Here is a 12,846-nt window from a genome sequence, read left to right as displayed (position 1 = left end):
AGAACCGAAACTGGATTGCGAAAAAACTGAAACTGAATTCCGTAAGAACCGAAAAACGGTTTCGGAAGAATCGAAACTGGATTCCAAAAGAACCGTAAGACGGTTTCGGAAGAAACGAAACTCAATTCCGGTTAAACCGAAACTGAATTCGTCTTGTCCTCGTTTACCACTAGACCCATTGGCTTTGCTTCCTTATCCAACTTGGAAAAAACAGAACAGACTTCGCTATTTTTGTTACCGATGATGTCGATGTCAACGGCATAAGCCAGCACTCGCACGCTCTTGTAGTAAATTGTTCCTGAGCGGGTCAGTTCTGCAGCTCTTATTATCTTCTCCAATATTAGATTAAAAAGTCACATGATATGGAGTCGTCCTGTCTGAAACCCCGTTTTGTGGCGAACGGCTCGGAGAGGTCTTTCCAAATTCTGACGGATCTGGTGGTATTGCTCAACGTCATTTTACATAGTCGTATCAGCTTGGCGGGGATGCCAAATTCAACGGCATATAGGCAACTCCTTCTAGTGCTGTCGCCAAATATGTGATCCATGTTGATCCTTTTCTCTCGGGTATTTTCCAAATTTTGGCATATTGTGAATATCTGATCTATGGTGAATTTGCCAGGTTTAAAGCCACACTGATAAGGCCCAATCAGTTCACTGACGGTGGGCTTCAGTAATAAGACCTTATAACCTATGCTTATAATTCTGATCCCGCGGTAGGTGGCGCGAAAGGCGGTGTCGCCTTTCTCGTGGATTGGGCCGAACACCCTTAAATTCCAGTCGTCGGGCTTGCGTTCATCTAACCAAATTTTGCATAAGAGTTGATGCAAGCACCTTATAAACTCCTCGCCACCGTACTTGAATAGATCAGCTGGCAGGCTGTCAGCTCCAGCAGCTTTGTTGTTTTTCAGCCGCGTTATTTCTATACGTACCTCGTCATAGTCCGGCGGAGGAACATCGACTCCGTCATTATCGACTGGGGATCGCGTTCGTCTTCTCCACTACGTTCCGTGCTGCTACAATTCAGTAGGGTGGAAAGGTGTTCCCTCCATAATTTAGGTAAATTACATTAATAAAATTAATTTAAAGGTGAGTGACACAAAGGCACACGGTATCAAATGTATTTATGTATGCATACATATATATATATATGTATGTAGGTAAATAAATGTACAAAAAATTCTCGCTTAAAATATTAAGTTAAGATATCCGTTGAATAAAAAAAATAAATACTTGGCTCTTACACACTTGCTAGTGCTTACCCGAAAAGACAATTAAACATTTGTTAAACATTTCTTTAATAAATTTAATTAGGTAAANTAGGTAAATAAATGTACAAAAAATTCTCGCTTAAAATATTAAGTTAAGATGTCCGTTGAATAAAAAAAATAAATACTTGGCTCTTACACACTTGCTAGTGCTTGCCCGAAAAGACAATAAACATTTGTTAAACATTTCTTTAATAAATTTAATTAGGTAAGTGAATACCTTTAAAACGAATTTAAAAATACAGAAACTATAAAAACATACACATATATATATATATAAATATCTACAATCATAGTAGGAGAAAACCACATAGTACCTTTTCGTCGTTGACACAAGCCAATTAGTGTGTGGACGACTAGCGTTGTAAGCAGTCGTTGATATTTAAGTTCTTAACCGTGATATCCACAGAGTGTTAATCACGCACTTCCACTCAGCTAAGCACCATCACTGATTGATAAAAAAAAAAAAACAATTCAGATAATTTCGGCAAGCAGAAGTCAACCGATTACAACTGCTGAAGATGAAGGCCATTTTAATTAGTATTACCGTATTGGCTTGCATAACCGCGTGGCTTTACCACGGTATCAACAATTTAGTGAAACCACTACCTAAACCGGAATTCGATACAAATGTTTACTGGGGACCTGGCTCGGGGCTAGATTACAAAGCGCCGGAAGATATTGTGCCTTTTAAAATCAAATACGATCAAACGGTTTGTGCAATTGACATTACGAATATATGTAGTTACATATGTACATAAATAATTAAGCAATTTGTATTCTCTGCAGATCATTGACGATTTACGCGCACAGCTCAACCGCACCTGGAAGTATGCAGCTCCATTGGATGGCATCAAATTCCAATATGGTTTCAATACGGATGCGCTCAAACATATTGTCATCTACTGGCGTGAATTCTATTTGCCCAAGTGGAGTCAACGCCAGGCCTATTTGAACTCGCTGCCACACTTCAAAACCGAGATTCAGGGGTAAACAAGCAAGGCATCTAACATTTTTTGCATTCGTTTTTCTCAACTGGCATCAATTAATTTTTTAGGCTCAAAATACACTACATACACGCCAAACCTTCAGAGGAAGCGCGCAAGCAGAAGAAGGTAGTGCCATTGTTATTGCTGCATGGCTGGCCCGCCTCGGTGCGCGAATTATACGACTTTATAAATCTTTTGGTTGCCGTTTCCGACATACACGACCATGTTTATGAAGTGATAGCGCCTTCTCTGGTTGGCTATGGTTGGTCAGATGTGAGTAAAGCAATTCATCCGCTCTTTCTTTTATTGCCTTACTTAAAGTGCTTCTTTCTCGTCTCTTCTTTTTAGCCTGCCACCAAACCCGGCTTCAATGCAGCACAAATGGCCATTGTTATGCGCAACCTTATGCTACGCATTGGTTTCGACAAATTTCTGGTGCAAGGTGGCGATTGGGGCTCCATAACCGGCAGCGCCATTAGCACGCTCTTCCCTGAAAATGTACTTGGTTTCCATTCCAATATGTGCACTATGTACACACCGTTGGCACTTGCCAAATTGTTTATTGCCAGTTGGGCGCCAGAGCGTTATTTGCCTTCGCGCTTCTTTTACGAACATCATTTCCCGCTGAAAGCAAAATTTTCGTCACTATTTTATGAGATGGGCTATTTCCACTTACAAGCTACCAAACCGGACACTATTGGCACTGCTTTGCAGACCAATCCAATCGGCTTGGCGGCGTATTTCCTAGAAAAATTCCAAACAGTCACTGGACCTGGTCTAAATCAGCAATTCAACGCTATGGACAAGGTGTACAAACTGGACCCACTGCTGGACAATATCATGATTTACTATCTCACCGATACGGCGACGACATCGGTGCGCTTCTATGCAGAGAATTTATCCAAGGAGTTCTTGGGTTTGCAGTTGGATCGCGTGCAATCACCAGTGCCAATGGGCTGTGCACGCTTCAAGCATGATTTAACGGCGGCGCTCGACTGGGCGCTCAAAGACAAATTTCCAAATTTGGTGCACAGCACATACTACAATCAGGGTGGTCATTTTGCCGCTTTCGAATTGCCTGGTATGCTGTATATTAATTTTCAAGAATTTGTGAAAAAGGTGAATCTTGAGTAATTTTCTACGCTTTTGTCTAAATAAATGTATTTGATTAAGAAACACTTCATCCGCCTACTTATAGTTTTCTGGTGTATTTGTGTTACCAAATAAAAACACTGTTGATTCTCTTCTATACTTTTTTTCATACAGTTTAAAATTAAGTAAAAATTCAATATTTTTAATTTGTATTACGATTGGAGGCCGCTGTGCTGTAGTGGTTAGCAGTGGGCCCTACCATTCCGCATGGCCTGGGTTCGAGTCTCGTTTCCAAGCAACATCAAAAAAACAAACACTATTTATCCAAAAGTAAATTGCAAAAAGTAATGAGGTGATCAAGGACCTCATTTCCGGTTCCGAATAAGAAGACGAAATCAGGCTCAACCTAAAAAAAAAAAGGATTTATTTTAATAAAAGAAAATAAATAGTCTTAGTCTTACCAAACGAAAACCATTATTTATTCTCGGTGTCTCGAATGTTGCAGTGCACGCGCGCCAGTGTATGATTTTTTCTGATGAGGTCATGTGTCAAGGTTCTATATGCGACAGTAAAACAACAAAAATAAAAATCAACAAAACAAGCAGAAAAAATTAAAATTAAAATTTACTCACTCACCTTTGACAGCTAGCAATCACAGATAGAAATGTTTGCAATTAATCGATAGCTCCAAGAATAATTATAAAAATCAAATCAGAAATTGATATTTAATTTTTTACCCAGCAAATTCTTCTACAAAACGTTTAAATTTATATTATACGTCTCACAGCGGCCAACAAGTAAGTATGTTGCAAAAAAATATTCGTATACATATTGGTCGAATTTAAAAAACATGTTTTTGGGGCATTTCACGTCAAGCGGACAGGGAAAAAAGGGTGATGCTTTAGAATTCGTGAAATTTAGAACCTGTGTGAAATATGAAATTGTGTGCATTTTTTTTTTTTATATGATGATTACTTTTTGAGTTGTGGGCTTCTAAAGAATAGTAAAAATTAAAATTACGTTTTTTTCTTTATTATTTTTTAGTATTGAAAAATATAAAAAAAAAAATAGAAAGCCTGGGCGGCATTTTGGACAACAAAACACACTGTACGATCACATCTCTTTCGTCTAAAATCTCCCTACGACTTTTAAAATGAAACGACTGTTCTTCTGCAATATAAGCATGTGGTTTCAGAGTGTATGACACAAACTGTCTACAAAATCGTCAATGGACAGAATTTGAGTGGAGATTGTCAAGAGGTCGGTGTGAAACCAATTTTTAAACTATACGTAGCTTCATACTTAGTGCGAGATATATGTGAACAAATTTACATACCTCCCAAACTTATGCAGATCACACTCTAATAGCCTTATTCATAAAAAAATAAAGTAGCTTTAAAAAGGTTTATAAATTGCGAAAAATATTATAAAACGTCAATTTATAAAGCCCTTTAAACCTATTTTATTTTTTTATGAATAAGGCCATAAAACTTTTGGGGTATTATAATTATACCTATGGTTATATTTCAAAAAAATAAAAATAAATTTTAAAAATATTGGTGGAAGATTCTCAAATTTTGTTTTTAAATTTGCATGAAAAGTAACCATCATATAAAGAAAAAATTCACACAATTTCATATTTCACACAGGTACAATTACCCAAAATAAAGTAAAGTTAATGTAGTATATTCTATATAGCATACTCTTGAAAATTACATTAGAGCTGAATTTGTGCCTCTAAGGGCCAGTTTTTCAGTGCACGGCCGTAGTTTAAGCTCAGTTTAAACGCCCAATCTGGCTGGTTTAAACTAAGATAAGCCAATCAAATGTCAACCAGCTGTTCAATTTAAACTCAGTTTCCTTAATCTAAATTTAAACTGGCACTGAAAAACGGGCCCTAATAGAACCAGAGTAATGAGTATTTGGAAGTTAGCATCCGAAAGGAAGCTCAAGAAAAAATTCAATTTTTCCGCTGGCCCACTCATTTATCGATAGAGACGGACTGTTCTCAACTTGTATAATGTGTTCATAAATCGGTAAGTGTACAAAGTTTAAGCTATTTATCAAGGCGAACGGTTTTAAATTTTAATCAGGATCACAAAACAAAAATCGATAAAAGGTAAATAAAACCAGGCGAGGTGTTTTAATGTTTTTGGCGTCGCTGAACTCGAATCTGAAGTCCGTTTTGCTCCATCACGTCAAGATTTGCTTCTAATCTCAAAACATATTGCGAAACACGATGAACTCCTCCAGAAGGGCTTCGGAAGTATGTGCGTCCTATAAAAGCCCTTCTGGAAGGCCTTCTATGGGTAGCCCTTCCATTGATGGCAGTCCATACAAAAAATAAAGGAGAAAAGAATATAGAGTGGAACGCCTCTTGACTGTCAGGAAGGCCTTTCGGAAGGGCTTTTAACTCCTAAAATTATCTACTGGGTTATAAAATGATGCATATTTAATACAGCCATGCACGACGAACATTTTGACGAGCACGTTTATCACTCGCATTCGTCTTTTTAATTTGTTTCTGTAGTCCTGAAAATCCCGCAGATCTCGCATGTGTAATCCCTCATTTCTGATCCCGCAAAAAATGGCGCGGAATCCCGCGTTTACGGGACTGAATTCCCTGGTTGGTAATGTATTATAGCGATTGATGACATACTATGTTACAAGATGAACCCCGAAATCAGGCATGGCAGATTTTCGTCATATTTTCGTAGAGTTTAATAGATTTGACGTGATATGAAATGTGCAACTAAATGTACATACAAATTTTTTAGGTGCATTCGTCTGTTGTTACGAATAATTTTTTCTTCAAATTAAGTACAATTTGAAGAGAGGCGGAAAAGCCGGCGCTTTGAGGGATGAAGCAAAACATATGTAGCAAATATGAGTGTGTTATATTTTAAAGGCAAGCTTGTAGGATATGTTTTCCTGGCTTACCTAAACACGCCAATAAATAAATATCGGAAAGCATAATATATGTATGTAGGAATATAAAAAAGTTGTCCATATACTAGTACTCACTAAACCATAATCGACTACATTTTTACTAAGTATTATAAGTATACGTATGTGAGGGGTAAAGTGCTTCGCTTTTGAAATAAAGAGCAAGAGTAGACCCAAGAATTTATCGTTACCTTAATAAAGAAAAACCCTAACTCATTTTCTTTCGAAATTCTCTTTTTGTACAAAGGTCGGTAGATGGCTCACTAAAGGCCCAATAAAATTTAAAAACAGCTACATACATAATAAATAAATCAATAAATTAGCTTCAGCGTATATTAACACCCAGGATTTTGAAATTTTCGCTACAGGGTAGGTAGAACCTTATATATATCTAAACACATTAACTGTACACTTATATGTACATACATATGTTATTTATGAATATTAAGTGTGTATGTAATTATGTATAGAATAATGAGATTGCAAGCAGCCGGCATTTTTATTGAGAGGCAAAAGCTTAATAATATATGTATGTATGTATGTATATGCTCAGCTAAAGTTCCAATGTCAATGACAACAAAGTAGCCGTTTTGGGTGCATTATTAGAGTGTTGTACATTAGGGTGGTAACATTTTTGTTTTTAATTTAAAGCCCTCACTTCTTAGGATTTTATTAAAAGGAAAAAAAGATTACCCATATGGCTTTGTTAAAAAAATATATATATATATTTAAAACTACCTCTACGAATTTTATATGGGAAAAACACTTTTTTCCAGAAATGGGGTAGAATTCCTAAAAAAAGAATCAATATTTTTCAATCGGAAAGCTCTGTTTCTCTTCAGGAGACATCCTATTATAATATCGAATTGAATATTTTACCATATTTTAATACTAACGATTTTTTATATGTCCTCTGATTGATTTTTTTTTAGGTTTTTGGGGACCTATAAAAAATAGTTAATATTAAAAAATGGTTAAATACATAATTTGGTATTATTATTGGAACCGGAGAGTACTATCGATATTTTATCTGCAATACTCCGCCTAAGATCAATATTGAGCAATAAGCCAATAACTGTAATCGTCTTAAACTTTCGATGTTGGATCCTGTTTATTTTGAAGGTCATAACCCATATACCTGATTCATTTAGTTAGGTAGCATTTTTACCAGTTTTATTAATGTTTAATATTTTTCTTTTTATTTACTTGAAATTTTTTTAACGAGCTTTAATTTTTAATTTTTTATAACTAACTTGCCAATAACCATTAGCCATGAAATTTTTTCTTTTAAAAATTTGTCAGTCTATCAGATTCGGCCAGCGAAAAGTTGACATTGAAAGCTCCTGCGAGAATCGCAGGTCGATGAGAACAGTCAACTTATCTTTATCATTAAATATACAAAAGTAAAATAGCCAAAACTGGTCAAAATGTCACTTAACTTAATTAGCTGGCTACAAAGGTGTATCAACACTGTATGTATGCCGGTAAATAAGTACCTATTTAAATCCGGTAAATAAGTATTTAAATTTGGAAAAGATTTCTTTATAAATACTCGTAATAAGTAATATGCTATCTCATGTTTGTTTGATTTGCCCCTTTTTGTTTCTTAGAATATACTCACATACATACATAGGTACATATAACTTTCTTTAGCGCGATGTAGCGCACAGGTGGCGCATTTCGCAAACCGCCGCGTTGGTCTTGCCGAGTTTTACAGTTCTCGATTTTCGTAAACAACGCCTCAAAAATTTTAAATGCACTGAAATTCACTACACTTTCACTAAAATCACACCTTTTTCAAATCTTTTTTATTAATTTTTATTACAAATCATATATTTTCACAATTTAAAGCAATTAAAAGACGTTTCCTATCGAAAAATGGAATATTAAGATAATTGACTAATCTCGCATTCTCTTTTATCCTCCAATTCGGCTTCGCTACTTTTTACCCACAAATGTCATCGACGTCGGGAATGTGCAATCTTGTATTATATCATTCTTGCTTCTTCAGTTTGCTTCACAAAGTCTTTAATTTTGCTCTCACCGTTATGCTCAACGGCACTTCTTAGAAATAAACTGCAGAAACAATCATACAACCGCCACAACAAAAGTTCCAAAAAGTTAATTCGTTAGCCAGTTTCTATCCATTACTTGATTTGAAAGGCCGGTTATTCTCTGACAGTGTTTTTTACACCTTTTTTCTATGAAATCAAAACTTAAAGGATAATTGAAAAAGTTGTATGATTTATACTCCAAAATATATTCGCTCCAATTTGCCCGCCGGTTTTAAAGAACTGTACACGAAATGGGATCAATAATAAAAGTTCTACTTGTACTCCTCGTGGTCGTCCTGGCCGTCTTTGTAGATCGGCTTGATTTATTGTCAAGTTCGGCGCCGCTGCCTGCATTAAGCGATACGGAGTATTGGGGGCCTGGCAGTGCTGCTAATTACAAAGAGAATACCGACATAAAAAATTTGATATAAGCGTTAAACCAAAGGTATTAATATGTATACCACATATGTAGTTACAAACGTTAATATGTATACATACCTCAATATTTACATAGTATCGAGCCCTAACCGCCAAAATAACGTAAGCGACATTTTTTTCAAAATTTTCTTTTTGATGCAGAAATATTCCTAGAGCGTCTAGATGCATTTCTGCATCAAAAAGAAAAACTTGAAAAAAATGTCGCTTACGTTATTTTGGCGGTTAGGGCTCGGTATCGTAATTCAAAAATGCAAAACTCGAGAAAAACTGCTTAAATTTTCGAATTTCAAAGCTGATTTCTCTAAATTTTCATTTTTACACATTCACATTTCTGGCATACGGGCGAGGATATACTCCCATAGTAAAACTGAACATATATTTTATCGTACTGGTAACCCTACATCTATGAAATTTTTACACAGCATAAAAGAAGAGGTTGCGGTAATTTCTGCGAAAATACTTAACTCAATATTTGTATTTTTTAGATTATGGTACTATTGAAGTAAATGAGCAACATGTTCAGTAAAATAAATTTGTAATTTAATTAAGTATGTAATTTATTTGAATGCAACTACTTTTGCAGGTAATAGAAGATCTCAAAGCACAGCTGTCACAACCACTCGTTCTACATGAGCCACTAGAAGGCATTGGTGGTCGAATATTGGCGGGACAATTACCTGCCCAAGTGGAGTGAACGCGAAGCTTTTCTCAAACAATTTCCGCACTTTGAGACACAGATTCAGGGGTGAGTTTGACTTTCACTTTGATTCGTTTTTTTTTTTTTTTTGTTTGTTCGTTGGATGATCATACCCAGTCGAAGAAGTAGTAATGCATTACATGCGTGATAAATAATATAATGTATTTCTTATGAGTTTTCGATTATATTACTGATAACTATGTAATCAGCATTCTGATATATCCAAAGAGTTCCAGAAATTTCATATTAAAACAAATTCATTTCTCGATACTAGATAATGCAAAATGCACCACTTTTCTTATGACATCGCCCTAGGGGAAAAAAATGCATTTTCGAATGTGGAAAGGGTTGTTTTACTGATAATTTTTTCGATTACTATACATTGCATTTTTCTACTGGGAATGAATAGGTAGTAGCACACAGTAGTCCAAAAATGTTTCACTCCTAGCATTGTTCTATATAGACAAAAGTGTACCCCTGATAGCAAAATGGATAAAAATATTTGTAAAAAAATCGATTAAAATATCGCTGAAAATATCGATAGCAAAATCGATGACAATATAGACAAAAAATGTCGATAATAAAACCGGTAAAAATATCCAAATCGATACAAATATCGATAACAAAATAGATAAAAATATCGATAACAAAATGTACAAAAGTATCGGCTGTAAAATCGATAACCAAATGGACAAGAATATCGATACCAAAATCGATAACAAACTGGATAAAAACATCGCTAACAAAATCGATAACAAAACCGACAAAAATTTCGGTAACAAAAATTTATTATTATATCGATAAGTTCCGAGAATCCCGAAAATCTATAAATAGTTCCTAGATTATGTCTGTGTCTCTATCTATATCCTTTTCACTATAATTACCTTTATTTTAATCGTTCATCCTCTTTCTTCATTTTTACTTTTATCGGTATCCCCATCATCATCTTTTTCTTTATATTTATCTTTTTTTACTTTTATGTTTATCATTTTCTTCATATTACCCTTCACCTTTGCCTTTATACATATATGTAAATTAAGTGTTCAAATTTACCTTGGTCTTAATTTTTGCATTTACCTTTACGCATCTTTGTTTTTGTTTTCATTTTTACTTTGGCTTTATCATTTTCTTTATCTATGTACGCACTCACCTTTACCAAAGAACGTAAATCTATAAGAAGAGACAACACGTTATAATTGTAGCGAGTGTATACATCAGAAGCGCGCCTTCTCTTTTGCCCATATACGTTTTTTGATTGGATGAAATGAGAAGGCACGCTCCTGATGTTCACACTCGCTACAATTATAACGTGTTGTCTCTTCTTATATATTTACAGTAACATTGGAGGAGAATACAATGTTAGGCAGAGTACCTTTGAGCTCATCTCCCTCTGACAGGCGGATCATAGGAGTTCCTGTTAAAGCCTGTGGACTAATGTCGGATAGTTATGCTCAGCGTTATAAATGTATACGACATTTTAGACTTTAAAAGATGTCTAGACATTGACCAAGTCTATTTACAAGGCAAATATTTTTTTTTTTCAATTTAAAGATTTTGTTTTGCGATTCCTTGTGTCCCAACTTAAAAGCTTTTGCTTCTTTATGTATATGTATATTAGTCTTAGGCATGCAAAAGATGGCCGGTGGAAAGCTAGACGATCTTCGATTCCGCTTTGATTTGAAAACACCATATTTTCGTATGTACAAGTAAAGCTCTATCTAAAATGCATACATTCCAAAAAGCCATTGTTGGTATCGTGCATGTGGTTCATGCTTTAATCAAAACCACATAAGGCAAACTCTCAAACGCTATACCATAACTTAGAAAAAACCAACGAATTTTCGTCTAAGTTTTGAAGTTTTTAATCTGAATTTTTAGAAAAATTTTGAGTACGCAGANAAAAATCAACGCGATTTTTTAGCCGCTTAAAACTTGTACTCGTTTCACTAGAATTACATAGCCGATTTATGTGCGTACCCAAAATTTTTCCAAAAATTCAGATTAAAATGTTAATAATTAAGATGAAATTTTTTTGAAGTTTTCTACGTTCTGCATAAAGTTTGAAAGTTTGATTTATGCGGTTTTGATTAAAGTATGGTTTACTTAAAAATAACCAAACAAAATTTAACTTGAAAATCATTGCAAATAATAAACAAAAGACACCATGCACTCACTCTAGATTGCCAGTGTATGGATGTGTGTATGTACATCGAGATTTTTGAGGAAGTTTTTAATTTTTCTTGCACATTCGTTAGTGCGTGGCCGAGCTTCTGCGGCTTGATGTTGACCTTCAGTTTTACGCCGCCTCCGAACGGCAAATGGTTTTAATGTTTCACAAACGTAGACTAAAAATAAGCTGATACATATGTATATTTATTGCATAAAACGGAATTATTTTTTAATTTGAGAAATTCGTAATTCTATCGACATATTTCTTTAAAAAAAACACAATTTTATCATTACTATTATTTCGTTAAAACTTTACAAATTCTCAGAAGTCGTTTCAATCCATGAATGCAGGGATGCTACGTTGGTACAAACGGCTGGGCTGTCTTTGTTTGCACAGCCATAACCCCAGGAAATCAAACCAACTAACTTATTATTTGACACAAAGGGCTTCCCGCTGGGCCACCACAAGCATCAGTATCCTCAGGAAGAGCACACAACATTGTATTGAATAAATCACCTTCTTCGTATTTATACTTTCCTGAAGTGCAGTCCTCAATACTTAATATAGTTTCAGCAAATTCCGCAACAGTGTTGTTCGCATTAAAACGAACAAGTATGCCACTGGAACCGGAAGCCGGTTGCTCGGTAGCCAATTCCAAGTAATTAGCGTTCACAGATTCGGCCAACTTCAAGACGGCAATATCATTTTCCATTGTGACAAAATCGAAGTAAGGATCAAAAGATATGCTGCTATTTGTATGACCTTAGCGCCATTATCTACAGCCACAACCAATTGATCAGGATCGTAGAAAGCCAAGCACGTAGCAGCAGTGACAACGGTTTCATTGTCAATTAAACTACCAGCACAGATGCGACCTCCACTATTTCCTTCCACTGAGACAAGGAAGGAATTATCGCTTATGGAGATGGGCTTGCTACCTTTAATTGCCACAGCATACATATGTACTTGTAGCTGCGATCAACAAAAATAAACTGCAAATAAATTGATTTGACATTTTATGAATAGAAAAAAATTCAAGTTCTCGTAATGGAAGTTACTCGTAAATAGTGCGAAATCTGATACTAGCCCGACACTAGGTTTTGCGCTCTTATATAGGGTTCCATTCGCCGGCCGTAAAATAATTTTAAGATAATCTCAACACTCAAATCTTGAACTTAAAGGTTAGCTAATAA

The 12,846-nt window shown here is 35.3% G+C and overlaps 2 protein-coding genes and 1 long non-coding RNA gene across 3 annotated transcripts; 1 reads left to right on the top strand and 2 right to left on the bottom strand.

Moving 5' to 3' along the window:
* Nucleotides 1-1,594: 1,594 nt before the first annotated feature.
* Nucleotides 1,595-3,475, top strand: Jheh3 (Juvenile hormone epoxide hydrolase 3). Its single transcript, XM_017628356.1, has 4 exons — nucleotides 1,595-1,980; nucleotides 2,057-2,256; nucleotides 2,325-2,529; nucleotides 2,605-3,475. Exons 1-4 carry the CDS (start codon nucleotides 1,789-1,791, stop codon nucleotides 3,388-3,390), a joined length of 1,383 nt encoding a protein of 460 aa, XP_017483845.1. The 5' UTR covers nucleotides 1,595-1,788; the 3' UTR covers nucleotides 3,391-3,475.
* A 90-nt stretch (nucleotides 3,476-3,565) lies between these two features.
* Nucleotides 3,566-4,021, bottom strand: LOC108372627 (uncharacterized). The gene is made up of 3 exons (XR_001848873.1): nucleotides 3,985-4,021; nucleotides 3,810-3,904; nucleotides 3,566-3,754 (listed from the first exon to the last, which is right to left on the bottom strand). It is a non-coding gene; the product is annotated as an uncharacterized LOC108372627 (long non-coding RNA).
* Nucleotides 4,022-12,074: 8,053 nt separating this feature from the next.
* On the bottom strand, nucleotides 12,075-12,365 carry LOC108372625 (trypsin theta-like). Its single transcript, XM_017628355.1, has one exon. It carries the CDS (start codon nucleotides 12,363-12,365, stop codon nucleotides 12,075-12,077), a length of 291 nt encoding a protein of 96 aa, XP_017483844.1.
* Between the last annotated feature and the right edge of the window lie 481 nt (nucleotides 12,366-12,846).

Source organism: Rhagoletis zephyria, unplaced genomic scaffold (genome assembly GCF_001687245.7).
Source record: "Rhagoletis zephyria isolate East Lansing unplaced genomic scaffold, Rhagoletis_zephyria_1.1 Rzeph_scaffold_05934, whole genome shotgun sequence".
Classification (NCBI taxonomy): Eukaryota; Metazoa; Arthropoda; class Insecta; order Diptera; family Tephritidae; genus Rhagoletis; species Rhagoletis zephyria.
The sequence above is the reverse complement of the archived record's forward strand: the minus strand, read 5'-3'. Positions and strand labels throughout refer to the sequence as shown.